This window comes from Onychomys torridus, chromosome 13, assembly GCF_903995425.1.
Source record: "Onychomys torridus chromosome 13, mOncTor1.1, whole genome shotgun sequence".
Lineage (NCBI taxonomy): Eukaryota > Metazoa > Chordata > Mammalia > Rodentia > Cricetidae > Onychomys > Onychomys torridus.
In genome coordinates, this window is record NC_050455.1 from 12271993 (window position 1) to 12289333 (window position 17341).

Here is a 17341-nt window from a genome sequence, read left to right on the forward strand (position 1 = left end):
GCGCGGCGAGTGTGCGCGGGGTGCGCGCGCGGGGCCGGTGTGAGCGCGAGTGTGAGCGCGGCGCCATTCCCCGTGACGTCAGAGTGTATTGTTGTTCGCGGGGCCGAGCGGAGCATCCCCCGAGCTGTCACCGCGGCCGCCGCGCAGCGCGAGCCCCGCACGAGCCAGCCCGGCCCGCGCCGCCCCCGCCCCCGGCCCCGCCCCCGCCCGGTCCCGCCACCCCCGCCCGGCCCCGCGCGCCGCCGCCGCGCGCCCCCACCCCCACCCGCCGCGCTCCGTCCCTCCCGCCGCCGCCCGCGCCTCCCCCCGCCGCGCGAGTGCGGGTCACCGGGTCACTGGGTCATTGTCTCGGCGCCCGCACCCCGAACACCCGCGGAATCCCCCCCACGTCATCCTCAGCACCATCAATGAGATGCAAACATGAAAGACAAGAGGAAGAAGAAGGACCGCACCTGGGCCGAGGCTGCCCGCCTGGTACGTCCCGCCCCGCCCCGCGCCCCGCGCCGCCTCGGCCCTCGCCCGGAGCCGCCGCCCGCTCCCCCGCTCCCCGGCTACGGCTCTTTGTTATTCCGCGGGAGTGGGCTTGCCGGGGTCCCCGTGTGCGTGCGCGCGCCGAGGGGCGCAGGATTATCTCGGGGACCCCGCGCCCCGCGCACCCGGGACCGCCCGGGACACTTCTTCCCGGGACTTGGCGCTAGGAGTCCCGCGGCGTCTCCCGCGAACCGGTGAATCTCCGAGAGCTCGGTGCGGGGCACTTCCCTCTCTGCCGCTCTGGAGACCTTTGTGTGGCAATTACCACTCCCTCCCCGGCCCTCCACCCCCTGGAATTTCATCAATAACTCCGTGCACAGTCCGGGTGTCTGTGTGTGTGTCCCGCGTTTGTGAGTTCAGATCTTCCACACGTGCATGCACCGTGTGTGTCCGACTCGCACTTGGAAGGCGTGTGCATGTGGGCTAGGGCTCTGTGTCTGTGTGCCGTGTCGTGTGCATTCCGTGAGGACACTGTGCGAGCATGTTTTGTGTGGACCGGTTTCGCGCTGTTTGTAGGTACTGTGCTCTGCCACGGTGTCTGTGCCTTACGTTCTCTGCACGTGTGCAATTCCTGAGTGTGTGTGTGTGTGTGTGTGTGTGTGTGTGTGTGTGTGTGTGTGTGTTTGGTGAAGTTGGGTCAGTGACATTTGTCCTGCGAGATTAGGAGTGTGCAGCTACGTGTGTTTTATCGCTGGCTTACTGGACGGCGTAACTGGCCTGGTATTCTTTTTCTTTAACCTTTCGGAGCTTAGGTTTTAATCATCGTAAGAATGTCTCTATAGAAATGCTGGTTGGCAGAGGGGCGTCGGCGTCCTGGTTTTGGTGCATGTGTGAATGTGTGTGTGTGTGTGTGTGTGTGTGTGTGTGTGTGTGTATGTCTGAGGGGGGGTCTCTTTCCTTATCCCCCCCCCCATCGTTTAAAGGACAGCTGTAAACGTTTTTATGTGTGTGTATGTGTTTTAAAAGGATATTTTTGTACAGCGAGTCTCACGGGAACGCAAGGCATTGCATTCGAAGCTCAGCCTTTTAGAGCTTCGACTGCATAAATCAAATATTTATTCACCAACTTGCTGTTATAAATTGGCCAAAAGAAAGCAGTTTGCATGCCTTGGGATTGGGGTGGGATGTGGAGACCCGAAGATGCTTATTTGGGTTGAAGATGTTTAAGATTGTTTTAGCATAACTGTAGTCATTTTTAAAAGGTTCTGAGCAAGTCTTATGCATGAGCAGAACATTTGTCAAAAGTAATTATCTGAGTTTCCTTGAAGGGCCTTGCTGCTGTGTCTCTGGATTCTAGCAAAGGGTTTTAGATGATCGGCCCTACTGCCCTGACAAGAAGTGACAAAAGTCCTTTTTGAATTGTAGTCTGGTTATTGGGAGCGGGAGTGGCCGAGCTCTTCCTCTTCTTCATCTCTTAATTTGGCCTTGGTGCCCGTTATCATTTCTGCCCATATCTGTGATTGTGTTAATCACTAAGTCCCTCTCTCTGTGGATGAATGGGCAGATGATAGCCAGTCTTTAATGAACTGCCTGGGCTAGGAAACTTAGTTGTGGGGAATATGTGAGGAGTAAGCAGGAAGTGTTAAGGAGATGCCAGTTTGACTTATCACTGGGATTTTTGCCTAGCTTACAAGTACATTACTTATTGTTTGCTTGGCTATTAATTCAGAATTGTGTGTGGGTGTGCAAGGCTTCTGAAAACACATTATTCAGATTCCTTGGAGTAGTAATCAAGGGCTATTATAGAGTTTCAGTGTATACATTTTAAACAACTGCACAATGAGTTGATTTATAAATATTTAAAAATAACGATTCATGAATTAGCCATGCCTGCAGAGAATTATTTAATAGATATCATTATTCTGATGGAATTCAGAACCAGACATTTGTATTCCAGCAGTCTGTGGGAGAATTCTCAGAAGAACTGAGCTTCATTTGACTGAACGGTAACAGAGATATTGATATGTCTTGCAATAGATTTCATAATCTCAGGGCTTTTGGTTGTTGTTGAAAGTTGCTTTTTTTTTTTGTCCTCTCTTGTAAAGTTTATTAATGGGCAAAGACACATTAGAAGTCATCAACACAAAAGCTTTAATGATAGACCAGATGTCTCTATTTTAGCCAGACATATTGAACTAGTAGTTATGGTAATTTTTCAATTTGGTTCAAGTTATTTTTCCCCTGGTAGTTGTACAAATGTTTCTGTGTTCAAAATGTGACAGTTGAAATAAAATACTGGATAAAATAGCAAGTAATTGTACTGGAAATATCATTTTCAGAAATTCGTGATTTGTAAAAGTGAATTATGATAATTCTTAACTTATTTAAGTGAATAAAGGAGAAATCTATCCATTTGGGCAATAGCCACATTCTTTCCCTCTTCTCTCTCTGATTGCATGGGGGCATGTGCCCTTGAGCTCTCTTCCATACTTGCATGATAAAGTATCTTTACTTTTATACTTAATAGTATTACTTTACACTCTAGGAGAAAAAATCCATTTTAATCATATGAGAGATAGACAGTGTCATTCCACATTTCAGTGTGCTCCTGCTGATCTTACTCTTGTTTGGGACTTTATGCCCTTCTACATCAAATGTTAAACCAGGCATCTGATTTGAAAATTAAAGATTAAGAATGGGACGAAGAACAAGCCACTGTAGTTCTTTGCAGTGAGTGAGCTAAAGATGGAATACCTCAATTAACTTTGAGGATAATCTTCCAGTTCATGCTGTGTATGCATATAATCTACCGGAGGGTGTGTGTGTGTGTGTGTGTGTGTGTGTGTGTGTGTGTGTGTGTTCTCTAGAAGAAAGACACAAGGGGAGAGAAAATGCGAAATAAGATATTTTAAGTGTGTCCCAAAGCTTGTGTTTAAAATGTAGCTTTGCTTCCATTTGAAGAGAAACAAAAACATGTGGAAGAAGAATTTTTCTGCAGTGAGAAAGAATTTCTAGTTGACAACAGAATTTTTGGACGGCTTTCTTTGTAAGAAAAGTGGACAGTGCTCAGTAACTCTTGAGTGGCAGCTCCAGGCATTCTGTTTTAGATAGAGATGCGATGACCAGCTGTGGGATTTCCTCTGGGTGTGTCATGCTTGTATGTGGTGGGCTTGCTTAACTTTGGAGGGAAGGAATGGGGTCATCATTTGCCTTCTGTTTCCAGGAATGCAGTTGTTATAAACAGGCTGCCATCTTAAGACAGTAATACCACCCCTCCCCACTCCTCCCCTGCTCCTGTCTCCCTTTCTCTGCCTGCCTGCCCTGCATCAGTTGCAGAATTTCATCCTTTAGCCTCCTCCACTCCCCTCCCCCATGGCCTTCTGCAGTTGTAGTTGTTACTTTGCGCATTGCCATTTAATATGGAGTCTGCTCCCCAGCCAGATGCGTTTTCATCTGTTTCATCTGCTCTTTCTGAGGTTGTAGAGTCTCAGAGGATCCCACAATCAAATGGAAGTATTTTCTGTCTTAATATTTGCAGACCACAATAAGAATAAAAATCAAAACCATAACTCACGTCTTGCTGGGTCTTTGACTTTAATCCTTTTGGCTTTTATCTCAATTCTTCACTCTGTTACTATAAATACAGTTTCTACCATTGTGAAAAGATCTTCTTGCTATTTTGTAAGAAATGGGGATTTGACGGGACTTTGTTTCACTGCTCTGAGGGGTTTCTTTGTTACTGGCTTAACACAGAACATACTGTTATTTATATATTTATTCTAGCTTAATTCTTTCTTGTTTGACATGCAAAAATGTTGGGGCTTTGAGGGCTGCTTTTTGATAGTTTCTTCTGTTTTGTTTCGAGAGGGAATGCTGCTTTTAAGATAATGGTTCAATTTATTCATTTGTTCCAAGCTTCCTTCTATGTGTTTGATTCCTTATAATCTTTGTTTAGTTTTGGTGGCATGTGAAAATAAGTCTGAACTTTACAGTAGCTTTGTGTTTGGCAGTATGGCAGGTGATTTACTTATAGTTTAGATGCCTTCATTCAGACACTGATCAGTTTAATTTTATTTATTTATTTATTTATTTATTTATTTATTTATTTAGTTCAAGGTGACCTTTGGTGACATAATTTTTTAAACTGTAAAATTGCCTCATTGGAAGAAAACAAACACATACCTTTTTATTTTATAGTAGGATTACTGAAGGTTTTATGTAAATTGAAATTGATAAATAATATCGTTCTTAAATTACGTGGAAGGTGTTAGTGAGCAAAGGAAATCTATGAAGAAGCTTTACACAGTAAAGATTCTTTTGGACAATACATGACATTCTAGATAAACTATTAATATTCTCTTAAAACAGAGCTGTTAAAACAAAACTACATAATTATTGAGTTATTGGTTACTTGGTCTTTGTCTCGGTATTATGGAAATAAATATAATTTCTCTGAGATGATAATGAATTGGAACTTCTCTGTATATTTTTCTCATTGTGCCATTGATACTTAAATTTGGGGTGTCATCAGGCCTCTTCACAGAAAAGGTGGCTTTGACTTATGATTTGGGGTCATCCCATGATGTCTGTTATACACTGTATATGCATATGGTTGTGCATGTGCTCACTGACTCCAGATCCCAGCTCCTCTGTTGCTGCAAATGGAGTTTTGGTTTCAATCACCCCAACTTCTCTTGGTTTGATTCCGCTGTTTTCTGAGACTCAGCTTAGCACCATCCATGCTCATCTGTCTCTCATCATCTCGCCTTTCAAATATGGAACTTAGATTTCACATTAGAATTTGAAAGCTAGAAAAGAGGGTTTGTTTTTTACTCCTTGCTTATTTAGAAAGAAACCAGCTTAGAGTTTATAAGAGCCAAGTATACTTAAAATTATGAGTCATGGAAACTTAGGTCTAGTGTTTAGTTACTTTTCTTCCCCCTTGACATGAGAGTGGATTTTAAAAACTGATTATATTTTAGGTTTGTCTCTTTTTGAAAAATACTTCAGTGGCAGATGATTTACTGGCTGTCGGAAATGGTCTTCCTTTAGCTTTGGAGAGCTTGGACCTGAGAGGCATTGCTCCCTGGAAACACCCAGTTACACACAGCATGGAATAATGCAATAGTTGTAAAACTTTTCCCAAATGCATTAGAAATACAAAATATACCTGGTAAGGTGTATGCTGTGAATTACTGTTCAGATGGTTCAAGTGCTGGAATGGAGGATTTGAGGAGTGAACTTTAGTTCGATGGAGGATCGAGGGACAGTGGAAGGTGACTAAGGAGATGTGTGGGTGGTACCCGAACAATAAGGCAGGTGCTGGTTTACAGGTCCACAGACCAAAGAAGCAGTGTGGTAGCTGGCAATTTTGGAGAGCTTGATGGATGAGTTGAAACTGGGTTTGGCTGTGAAACAGCCAGTTTAAACAGGTGAAGAGAAAAGATCATCCTAAGAAGAGAAAGGAAAGCATGTCCAGTGAGCAGAGAAGCCTAGAAATTTATGTCTGGTCAGAAAATTGCTGGGAGATGGACCTGCAACACAACAGAAAGGGTGAACAATTAGGAGAGAGACTTGGAATTCTTTAAAAGGCAGAGTAGTACTTTGTAGTGTGGGGCAGACATATAGGTGAGGTGCAGAATTATCTCCCTCTCATCCCCACAGGGAAGTACAAGACAAAGAACTCTTCCTTATAACATAGGGTTTTTTTCAGCAAAAGAGGATACCAGACAGGTGTCTCTAGATTCATCCACTAATTGGCCCTAAAGGTCCTGAAGAACAAAATATATACAACTTAATTCTGTTGTATCTCCTTTACCAGATGAAGCAAAGTAAAACCCCATGAATAATGCCCATGTGGACACTTGTACAGAGCACTGTGCTGCACTTGCTCCCTAAAACATGCTCTGGAGATGAGGAAGGTAGCTAGAGTTATGTCAGCCAGTGTCCAAGGATGTGCTCAGTGCCACTTGTGCATCCTTAAAGGGCATGGGTAGACAGTATCATTTTAGAAGTGTTTACTTCTGTCCTGCTTCGCTCTGTTTTGTTCCTGGATCCCATGGCCATTTTAACCGATCGAGAAGTAAATGATTTGCTGCTTGCAGGCATGGTGAGGGTTCAATCCCACCAGGAGGCTCCTTCCTTGCCCTTAAGGGCCCCTTCTTTTCAGTCCCCTCTTCTCCATCCCCTGTCCTCCTCCTCCTTTCCCTCTCATTATGCTTACCTCCCTCCCCTCCGAGTCTTCTCCCACTACGTCAAATTCTGCATGAAGTTGTCGCTTGTGAGGAACTGACATTTTCCACTTTTCTCCTAAGCTGTGAATCCAGCTCTTGACTTGTCCCTGGCCTTGTGTCTGCAGAACCACTTTGAGCTCTTTGCCTGCACCAAGTGCCTGGACTGCTCTTCTTTTGTCCCTGCACAGTAGGTAGCAGCTGAAGTCTAGCCGGGACTGAAACTTTCTCTGAAGAGTCCTTAGGGAACAAATAGAAACATTATATGATTAGACACATTGTTTTCATTATTAAACAAATCTACACAGATGGGTGGCAATTAACAGCTTTATCTCTTGAACCTAGACACCTTCCTCCCCTCTTCCATCAGTATTTCCACTTGAAGTGGTAACAATTAACTGTTGCTGGGTTTAATGTCTGCAGCTGACAATACCAAATTGGGACTAGCCTCTTCTCTAGGTTGATTGACATATAGCCCTCTGACACATTCTTATGGCGGTTTAAGGCAGATTCATGCCCTGGGATCCGAGCCAAAGGGCTTGTCAGAACATTCACTTTAATAGCTGAAATATATAACTTAAATGACATCTGAGACCTTAGCTTCAGCAAAACTTGGGAACTTGAAGAATTCTCTGAGGCACTGCAATTTATACTTTGTAGACAAGATTAAAAATTGTAAGAATTTGTCTAAGCATGTGCACATATGCATTTAATTTATGATACAATTATTTATCATGGATTTATTTTGCCTAATGAGCAGGTATGAGTTTAGGGAAGAGAGAGAGAGAGAGAGAGAGAGAGAGAGAGAGAGAGAGAGAGGGAGAAATCATTAAACCTACTTTTAAAAATAATTCTGTAGCTGGTATTTTGGGAGTGAGTATTTTATTCTTCCAAAGCAACTATTATACAACAGTATATTTCCAAATAAATCAGAAAGCGAAGAATGAGATCCAGTTTTCTGTGACTTAGAGTAGAGGCAGCATAGACTGTTGGCTGTAGTCACAAGTGAGTGACTAGGCAAGCACCCTACCACTGAGCTGACTCCCCAGCCCCTCACATCCTGTTTCTTATGTACTTTCCATTTCCTTTCTCTCTCTTTTAGCTCATTCCAGAGTTCCAGTTAATTTGCTTAGTCAAGTTTGGTCTCTTCTGTCCTGGTTCTCTTCCCAACACTCTTCCTAGTTCGCCCTGCTGGATCCTCCCCTTTGGCTATGCCTTGCTCTTTTAATTAGGGCATGTTTGGGGTTGCCTAGGCCCCTATTTCATTCTAGGGCTCAGCATCTCTGAACCTTTCTCACACACCTCATTGCCAGTTCTCCTGGTGGAGATGTCAACCCTCATCTTTTCCGAGTTTCGAATTTATATGAATGATTCCTACTGTTTGTCCCTAGGTACTGTGGGCACTTCACCTGAAATTTGTCAGACACATTGAAACATTTGTTGAATACTTCCTGCAAATGTGCCATGCACACAAGGAGAACGTGACAACATGCCTGTCTTAAAGGGACTGATATATGTGTACCTAAGCCTGGGACCCCTTTCATTCAATACAGTTTACTTAGTCCTGACATTTCAAATAGTTTTTTCAAATAGTTTTTTTGGTCTTTAATCTCTTCCAAATCTCCCTGAAGCTGAATAGGAGTCTTTCAGGACTGCTATTACTGAGTCCTCTGCCTAAAGATTTTTTTGATTTCTTTTAAGCTAAAGCCCAGCCAGTCACATGGAGCCCCATTCAATAAAGCAGGGCCGTTGTAAAAGTGATGCATGCTTGCTTTCCTTGACAATATATGGAAATTAGCATGCCCTGCCTGTTACACACCACATAAACTCGCTTGTAGTTTAGCACCTTTTTTGTGTTCTTGGGTTATGTTATTATTATTATTATTATTATTATTATTATTATTATTAATTTTTTTTGTTTTGTTTTTCGAGACAGGGTTTCTCTGTAGCTTTGGAGCTTGTCCAGCTCTGTAGACCAGGCTGGCCTCGAACTCACAGAGATCTACCTGCCTCTGCCTCCCGAGTGCTGGGATTACAGGTGTGCACCACCACCGCCCGGCAGGTTATGTTATTTTTAAACAGTTAGTTTTCTTTTACATTGGTTAAGTTTATTTTTCAACCTCTGTGATCAACGTAATTTCTGGTCCTATACTTCTGCTTCTTTCTAAGCCCTTTAACATGTTTTTATTGTACTCTTTTTTTTTTTTTTTTTAAATTTAGCCTTCTGGGTTTAAACACAGTCATTGTCTATAATAGACCCTCACTTAAAATATGTATTAAACATTGTCCTTTTGTTGTTTTAAAATTTACTTCTTTTGTGTGTATATAAGTGTGAGTTGTCCCTAGGCATGTGTGTGTATATGCATGGGGGACTGGAGATCAAATAGGATCTCTCTCTCTATTGCTCTCTACATTATTTTGTAAGTTTTTTCTTTAATTTTGAGATTATAATTACATCATTTCTTGATTTCCTTTCTTCCCACCAAACCTTCCCATATAGCCCTAGGCGGAGCAGTGAGTCCCAGGGATTCTCCCATCTTCACCTTCCCAGAACTGGGAGTAAGGTGTGTGCTGTTTTTTCTTGAGTACTGGTGCTTTGGCTCACATCTTCATGCTTGGAAGGTGGACACTTCACTGAGTCATTTACCCAGGTTCCTCATGTTGAGACACAGACTCACATGACATTACAGCAATTAGGGGAGAATGAGTAAAGCAATGACTTCTCTTTGGGTCACTCATGCATTCTCTAGAGTCCTTCATCATAATTGAGTTATAATATAGCCATAGTTTGATACAAAGGTGGCTAAATAGTTTCTTAAAGCATTATTTCCCAAGTATATGAGTTGCAGTTCAAAAAGATAGACATCTCTCTACAAAGCTCAAAATATATCTCACTTAAAAACATTAGAAAAACTTAGCAGAATGAAGACAACCCAGTTGGTACTCCCCTGCGAATAATAGTTTAGCTGGCTATAAAAAGTCAATGGAGATTAAACTTTGTGCTAGAGATGTTTCTTGTGTTCATGAATAAGAGAATTTGGGACCCGACGTACTGTGAGCCTGTTATGATTTATTAGGTGATATTCTGTTTGTATCTGATATATATTCTTTCATCCTTAAAAGTTTTGTGGTTTTAATACTCTTTCTTCAATGTTAATTTGTTATTTTTTTATTCTGTTTGGTACTTAGAATCTTAGAATGCATTTAATTGTCACTAACTTCCCATGAGTCATGATTTCATATGGAACTTACTGCATTGCATTCTTATCAGAGTGTAAGCTCTTTTAAGTCTTGTATAGGCTCCCTTAATATTTGATAAGCTTAGCACTTGTAGATTATGAGTGAAAGGTGATGTGAGAAGAACAATATAAAAATGACTCCCTTCATCCTGTTCAGGATGAAATTGTTGACTTTATCAGACATAGCTACAGATTTCAAAATAAGAGAACCAATTTTGACAACTTGGGTAGAAACATGGGCCTGGAAAGAGCAATAAAGTAGTTCATCTGATATAATTCTTACAGAAGAGCTGGAGAAGCAGGTTTTTCTTTTCTTTTTTTTTTTTTTTTTTTGTGTGTGTGTGTGTGTGTGTAGTTGAGGATCGAACCCAGGGCCTTGCGATTGCTAGGCAAGCACTCTACCACTGAGCTAAATCCCCATCCCAAGAAGTGGGTTTTTAAAAGTCAAGAATCAACAGAGACAGGACAAGAAGGGCACACAGACGAGGTATGCTTACAGAAGACTCCATGTGGCACAGTGTTATGGTGATGCTTTCCTCATTGATGGTGGCTGTTGTTATGTACTGCTATCACTGTCTGCTGGGGCAGGTAATTGTGAGAGTGTCATAAGCATCCGTGTTTTCATCATTGATTCAATGTTCAAGTTACTAGGCAGAAATCTAACTGGCAGACTCTAGATATCATGACTGTTCCCTATCTCCTAGGGAATGATGGGGAGGTGTGTATGGTCCCTACAGTCCCTGTGGTAGAAATATATCCATTTATATTTTCATGGCAATAAGGACGCGCAGATGAGGAACACTGAGCTCATTGCCTTTACCCAGCTTTCGTCCCGGAAACTTGCCCACTTTCTTCTCATCTTGTCATGAAAACCACACCAGCTTCACAGTTGTGTTGCTGAAAACTCCTGTCACCATTAATGCCTTATAGTTTTTCCTTTGAACAACCTTATCACTGAGTTCTACCATTTTCATAGCTCTTATTTAATTAAATTTTTTAGAATATCATACATGAGTTCTGTATTTCTACTTTTTTCACCCCTTCCTCTTCTTCCTCCCACTTTCCCATGTCCCCTTTCCTTTTCAAATTCATGACCTCTTATTATTTAATTATTATTGTTACATATATATGTACATAGACAGAGACAGACACAATATGTATATTCCATTTAGTGTTGCACATGTGTATGTGTGCTTAGAGCTCACCATTTAGGATTGGCTAGCCTATCAGGGGGATCATCACTGGAGAAAACTGATTCTTCCCCTGTCAACAGTTATTTATTATCTCTAGCTCTTTATTTTCAGGTGGGGCATTGTGAGATTCTCCCCATCCATGTTGGTATGTCAACTGGTGTTGCCTTGTTCTGTTCTTGTTTAGGCTACTGGGTTGTGAAGATTTCCTGGGTCTAGCTTCCCTGTCCTCTATGGAAGACAAAATGTTACAGCATCTATCCTGATCCTCTGGTTCTTATACTATTTCTGCTCTCTCTTCCAGGGTGTTCCCTAAGCCTTAGGTGTAGGGGTTGTGCTGTCAATGAATTCATTGTGGTTGGGTACCCTCAGCATCTGTGGTTCTCTACTTTTTTTTAACCAATTGTGAATTTTTGTAATAGTTTCCGTCTCCTGCCCAAAGAAACTTCTTAGATGCAGGGTATGGAGCAGCAGCACTTATGTGTGGAAATAAGGATATTTTGAATAGTCTTATTTGGGATGTAGTTAGAAATTATTCTGGTTTAGGAAAGTGGCAGTAGTAGTTTCTCCTCTTAAGATTCATGACTTCACCAGCCACAGGCAGTTCACTAGGTTTACAGTACCAGGTATGAATTCTTTCCTGTTGAGAGGGCCTCAACTCCAATTAGACAGCTTTGGTTACCTCCAAGATATACGTGTGACTATTGCACCATTGGGAATATCTTGCTAGACTAGCCCTTTTCGTTAGAGGCTTTACAGCTGGGCAGGGCTGTGTAGGAATATTGATTGCTTTCTTCTCTTGGCAGCTTGCATAGCTTTAGATACAATGAGACTGCTCCTCAAGGAGGAGGTTTCCAGGTCAGCTCCACATTGATTCCTCTAAGTTCTATGTCTGAAGTATGAAGTGTCTTCCACAATTAAAGCTCACTGTGGCATTTACACACATCCTTAGTGTCATGTATCCCCCCTTTCTCTCTTCCATTTGTATTATCCTGCTTCCCCAGTTAAAGCCCCTCATATTCCAATTTCCTTCTTTATATCACCCATTTTTAACTCTCCAGATTATTTTTGAAGGTTTCTATACTTAATTGTGTGTGTGTGTGTGTGTGTGTGTGTGTGTGTATGTGTGTGTGTGCGTGTGTGTCCATACACACATGCCTGGGTGTATTTATGTGCACTGCATGCATGCAGGTGCCCATTGAATCTGTAAGATGATGTCAGGTCTACTGGAACTGTAGTTGCAGGTGGTTGCAATCCACCAGAGCTTCTATCTTATCTTAACCACTTACTTAAAAGGAAAATTGGTTTGTGGTATCTCCCTTGAGTCCATCTTAATCCCTGATATAAATAGATGGTATTATTTAAGGGGGTGATGGAGAAAGTTAGGACACAGTGGAAGAAGATAGCCATGAACCATGCCGAATACCAGGAGTAGACAGCCTCAGGAAGTTGTTGTAATCCATAGGCTTACAGGGTCAGACAAAGTGGAGTGGTGACTGACTTACAGTGAAGTGACATTGCTAGGTCAAGGCTATGTGATGAAAGCTGGGACCTTGGGGAACAGAAAGGAGTTCAGCCTACAAGGAGAAGCCGTGTGTGGAGACATTCTGACATACTTCATTCTACAAAGCTATCCAGAAGTTAGCAGGCAAGGGGATTCTACAGGGAAGGACCTTAGACAAGGTTTGCTGGGACACAGAACAACATGGAGAAGGCTATGAAGGAGTGAGTCTGGAAGTGCTAATGGAGATGGTTCACATTTCAAGGCCTTTAGGTCTGTCTCCTTATACAGTCCTTGTGTCATTACAGCACCTCTGGCCACTTGCCTTCCAACTTTCTGGTGTTCAAGACCTGTCAGATCTCAGAGTTCACCATGTTCTTCATACTTCATCTTGTCTTTGGTTGGACTTGTTGTTCCCTCTTTTTGGAATCCTCTCTCCTCACAGTTTCCTTTCTTTTTATTTGGCAAAAATTTAGACTGTCTTTTTGGAAAATTTTTTTCATATTCTCAATGCATTTTGTTGTTTTTACAGTAGAGTGTCATTTTTTCCTTCTACTTTCTTTTTTTATGATTGTTCCCAAGTGATACCCTACTGGCTGAGTTAGTTTTGATCATATTTGAACTAAGTGATTAATCCAAAGAAGGTGTTTCTAAGGAGCAGATAGAGTGAGCTCTTTAAGTTTCCAACAGAGTTGAGGCTCCATGCAACTGTCCTCTTAATGTGTTTCTACATGTCATGGCTGAGTTCTTGGTGTACAAGCAGATCAGATCTTCCGAGAATCAGTTTGATATACTATGAATTTTAAATGTCATTGTCAACATTCAGCTAGCTTGCTAGTGTTACTTCTTATTTCAGAATGAGTGTAGCTTGATGGTTTGATAGTTTTCATTCCAACATTAACACACTAGGTGCAATGTGAATGAAATAAGATACAGACTATGACCTTTTGGTAATTGGCTTTTAAAAAGAAAAGAAAGGAAAGAGACTAATTCTTAGGCCTCAAATGAGATTATTCTCTGTAAATGTAAATTTGGTCAATTCAGTTGAAATATTGTAACCAAACTTAAACTTCTTTTGTGTGTTATTTTAGTAGGATACAGCTAAGATTTCCAAAGACCATATGACTTTCAGATGAAAATTATTGTGTAGTATATTATTTATGAAACAAAGAATATTTTCCAAAGTCAAAGTCATTGTTATACATGTAAATAAAATGCCAGTGATCTTAGTTTTACATCCTTCTTTGAGAGCCGAGCATTCACAATGCGAGCATTTTTCTTACTTTCTCAGTTACTTTGAACTGTTACTGTCTCTAAAGTACAGTGCTGTTTGACCTGGAACATCCTCTCATGGACCATGTATTGGAAGCTTATCCTCATTCTGTGGTACTACTTGGGGATGGAAGGGCTTTTAAGAGGTAGAACCTAATGGGAGTCCTTTGGAAAGGCACACCCTCAAACAGGACTGTGGGACTCTGGTCTCCTTTCCCCTTCCCTTTTCACTGTCAGTTTAGTAGAATCTTCTGCCATGCCTGATATGACATGATACATGGTCACACACTGAAAAGACACAGGGACCAACCAATGATGGATTGAAACCTCTAAAAGTATGAGCCAATGTAACTCTTTTTTCTTTTTAGTAAGTTGATAACTGTAAGGCATTTGTTATAGTGATGAAAAACTGGACTAACTCACGAGCAGTGTGTTTACTAGCAATCAATAGTGTTGTCTCACTAAAATCAATTTTTGTTGGGTGTTTGAAAGTGTGACACTAAAGCACACAACTTACATTTATATAATGCTGGATCCTATAAATAAACCTAGAAGACATTTGGAGTATCATTCATAATACAAATGGAAAAAACGAAAGTGAAGAATTAAATGGTCAGTCACTTCAGTTTTTCTGAGTTGCAAATGAGATAAGTTTAACCCAGACTGGTTTAATGTAATGAGAAATCTAAGAATGGACTTCAGTTGTAAGTGGTTAGAGGTTAGAGAATGTCATCAAGGTATCTGCTCCTCTCCTCAGTGTCTTGGAGAGGACAAGATTGTTCTGGGCCCTACACACCTCCATCCTCCAAGCTGAGCTGTGCTGCTATCAAGCACATCTTTACTCTCTCCCTTTCTTCTCTCCCACCTTTGCTTGCCCCTGGACCCATGGCTTTAAAGTGTCAACCCTAGGGAAGACTTCATGTTGTCCTTGATTGGCTGAGAGGCCCATGGCCAAGATGAAGGTAATATTATATTGAATGACAGAGATGAGAGATTACATGGACCAGAGGGAAGTCCTTTTTGAGTATCAAGGAAAGGTAAATGGCAGGGATGCTTGGGAACCACATCATGAGTGTCATTTCCTGTATTACATGGATGGTGGGTTAACTCACTCAGTTAAGTGGGACAGGAGTGAATTAGATGTAAAGTTACCTAGGGTTTCTGATGTTATTTTTATGATCTTGGTCTTGTTCTAAACCATGTTAGAGTTGAGACAGCTTTTGCAAAGACATTAAATATCCCTTTGGTGAGTTTCTACTAAACCAACTTTCCTGACTTAGAGGCTAGAATTTACCATGGATGGTTTCTGTTCTATTCTTCCTCACAGACAAATCTCTTTAAAGTTGCCTGCAAGTGGTCTCTGTATAGGTTTATAGCATAATTTAAAACAGTTTGGATCTGGTATATTTAGATCTTAACATACTGGAGTATGTATTGCTGAGGCTTGCAGGTACTTTCTGAATACAATAAATGTTTGTATTCATTGCCTAAAATGCTTCTCTTCATTCCTGTATTAGCCGTCACCATTAGAGGATGCTAAAATAACCACAGAGAGTAGGTCCTTCTTTTCCCTGGAGTGAATCTCACTCCTCCCTCCCTGTGAGTGGTGAGATGAGATCTGATGAATCAGCTAAGGACTCTTTACTTCATGTAGGAGTCTGTGGATCCTACAGTGGATAGCTGGCTTGATCTGTTATTCATTCAGCAACACTGCTCTTCTCCCTTCGCCTAGTGAGTCAGATACAGTGATTCAGAACATTTCTGGCTTTCCTTCACCCTCTTTAAATTTCTCTCAGTTTTGTGGAAATTTCCCACCTTTATTTTTCACCTATAGAGAGGTGGAGGTGCTGAGGGTTGGGATTGATTCACTGAGTTCTGCGCAGATTTGCTTACTGTGTTTAAACAGAAAAACACCTTGATTCTAGGGTCTACCTTTCTTTAGAAGAGAAAAAATGAAGAAAAATAGAAACAAAAGCATGAAATGGATGAAAACTTTGTCTCCTTACCCCAGTGTCCCCAGAGGTCTATGTAGTGGCCTTGTCACCCCCACTGTCTTTCGCAGCCAAATTCAAAGAACTAATTAGGGACTAGGTGCCTGTGATCCTGAGGAGAAAGACAGCTTCCATGGGTGAGTTCAGGTGCTGCTTTTGTTTGCCCTCTGCAGTGAGTCCACTTTTTGGCTTTGCAAAATTCTCCTGCTCATCTACGCCAGCTTCTTAGGATGAAATGCATTCTTGAAAATTAAGTACATTATTTTTGTTGTTTGTTTAAAAACCTGGGTGGACAAGAAAGCCCTTCCTCAATAGAGTTTATTCATTCAATTGTTTTCATGAAATTCTTTGACTTCAGTGCTAGGGATGAAGGATAAGCAGTTATATAAAATGACTGACTGATCTCATGAGGGTTTTCATACAGAAAACAAGAATGATGTGGAAATACCCACTGTCTCATAGCTCTTTCCCTTATGTGTTGTGCACACACCTTTATGTTGACAAAACCATCTCTATGAAAAGAAGGTTATCTTTTAGAAAATCACTAAGGAAATCTTTGTCTTTCATGCATGTGCACTGAAGCATTTCTTAAGAATGAGCATACCAGTGAACAGATCTTTAATTTTGCCTCCTTGACAGCAGGTGGTAGGATCATACTTCTTGCCATCTTGAAGTTAGCTATGACCAGAAAGGTCGGTTACCTCTGACTTGAAGATCTTTTCAGGTCTGTGTTTGATTTGTCCATTTCTTCCCCAGCTACGTTAACTGCAGGAGCCAGTGGCAGGCTGGACTTGTAATTATCCTGGGTCTTGGTTAGAGATAGACATATACACAAACTAGTATTTATTTAGATCCACTGACAATTGGGAGTTGATATTCATTGTTGCATATCCTGATCTACAATGAGAGATACAGGTTTTATTGCTTATCAGTTCTTATTCTAGGCCGCTTTTTACTCTTGTTTATGAGACACTAAATGTTTAATTACATATTTAAAGAGTAGATTAGATATACAAGGCTAAACCCCTCTTTTTTCTTGCAGCATGTTAAAATAATTTTCAGTATCTTTTTAGTGTTTGCACTTACATGGTTTAAGCCAGAAAATAATAGAGAACTGTTTATTCCTAGGAAAATGCTTCTGTGTTCCTTCTTAGATAATTCTGTTTATATTTTTGCCTTATAAAATAATTGCTTTTCTTTCCATCTGTCTTCTGAAGAGGAACAGTTTTGATCCAGCAAGAACAGAGCAATTATTGTTAACCAGAATTGAATTTCAAGATATTTGAGATAGAAAAAGGGCTCTGGTATATTTTTAATGTATTCAAGTTTCCAAAAGAAAAAAAGAAAAAAAATTGTGTTTTATTGAAAAGGTGCAACCAGATAGATCTTCATGCCAGCAGGAAGAAGAGAGCAAGAGCTGTCAACCCAACTCCCTGTCTCCCCTCCC

The 17341-nt window shown here is 41.3% G+C and overlaps 1 protein-coding gene across 1 annotated transcript in view; it reads left to right on the forward strand.

Moving 5' to 3' along the window:
• The first annotated feature begins 302 nt into the window (after positions 1-302).
• The window catches only part of LOC118594905 (putative Polycomb group protein ASXL3), a 49649-nt gene continuing 32610 nt past the window's right edge, over positions 303-17341 (forward strand). Inside the window, exon 1 of the mRNA XM_036205160.1 lies at positions 303-474. Within this exon, the coding sequence (XP_036061053.1) occupies positions 421-474 (54 nt within the window). The 5' untranslated portion in view covers positions 303-420. The remainder of the gene's footprint in view (positions 475-17341) is intronic.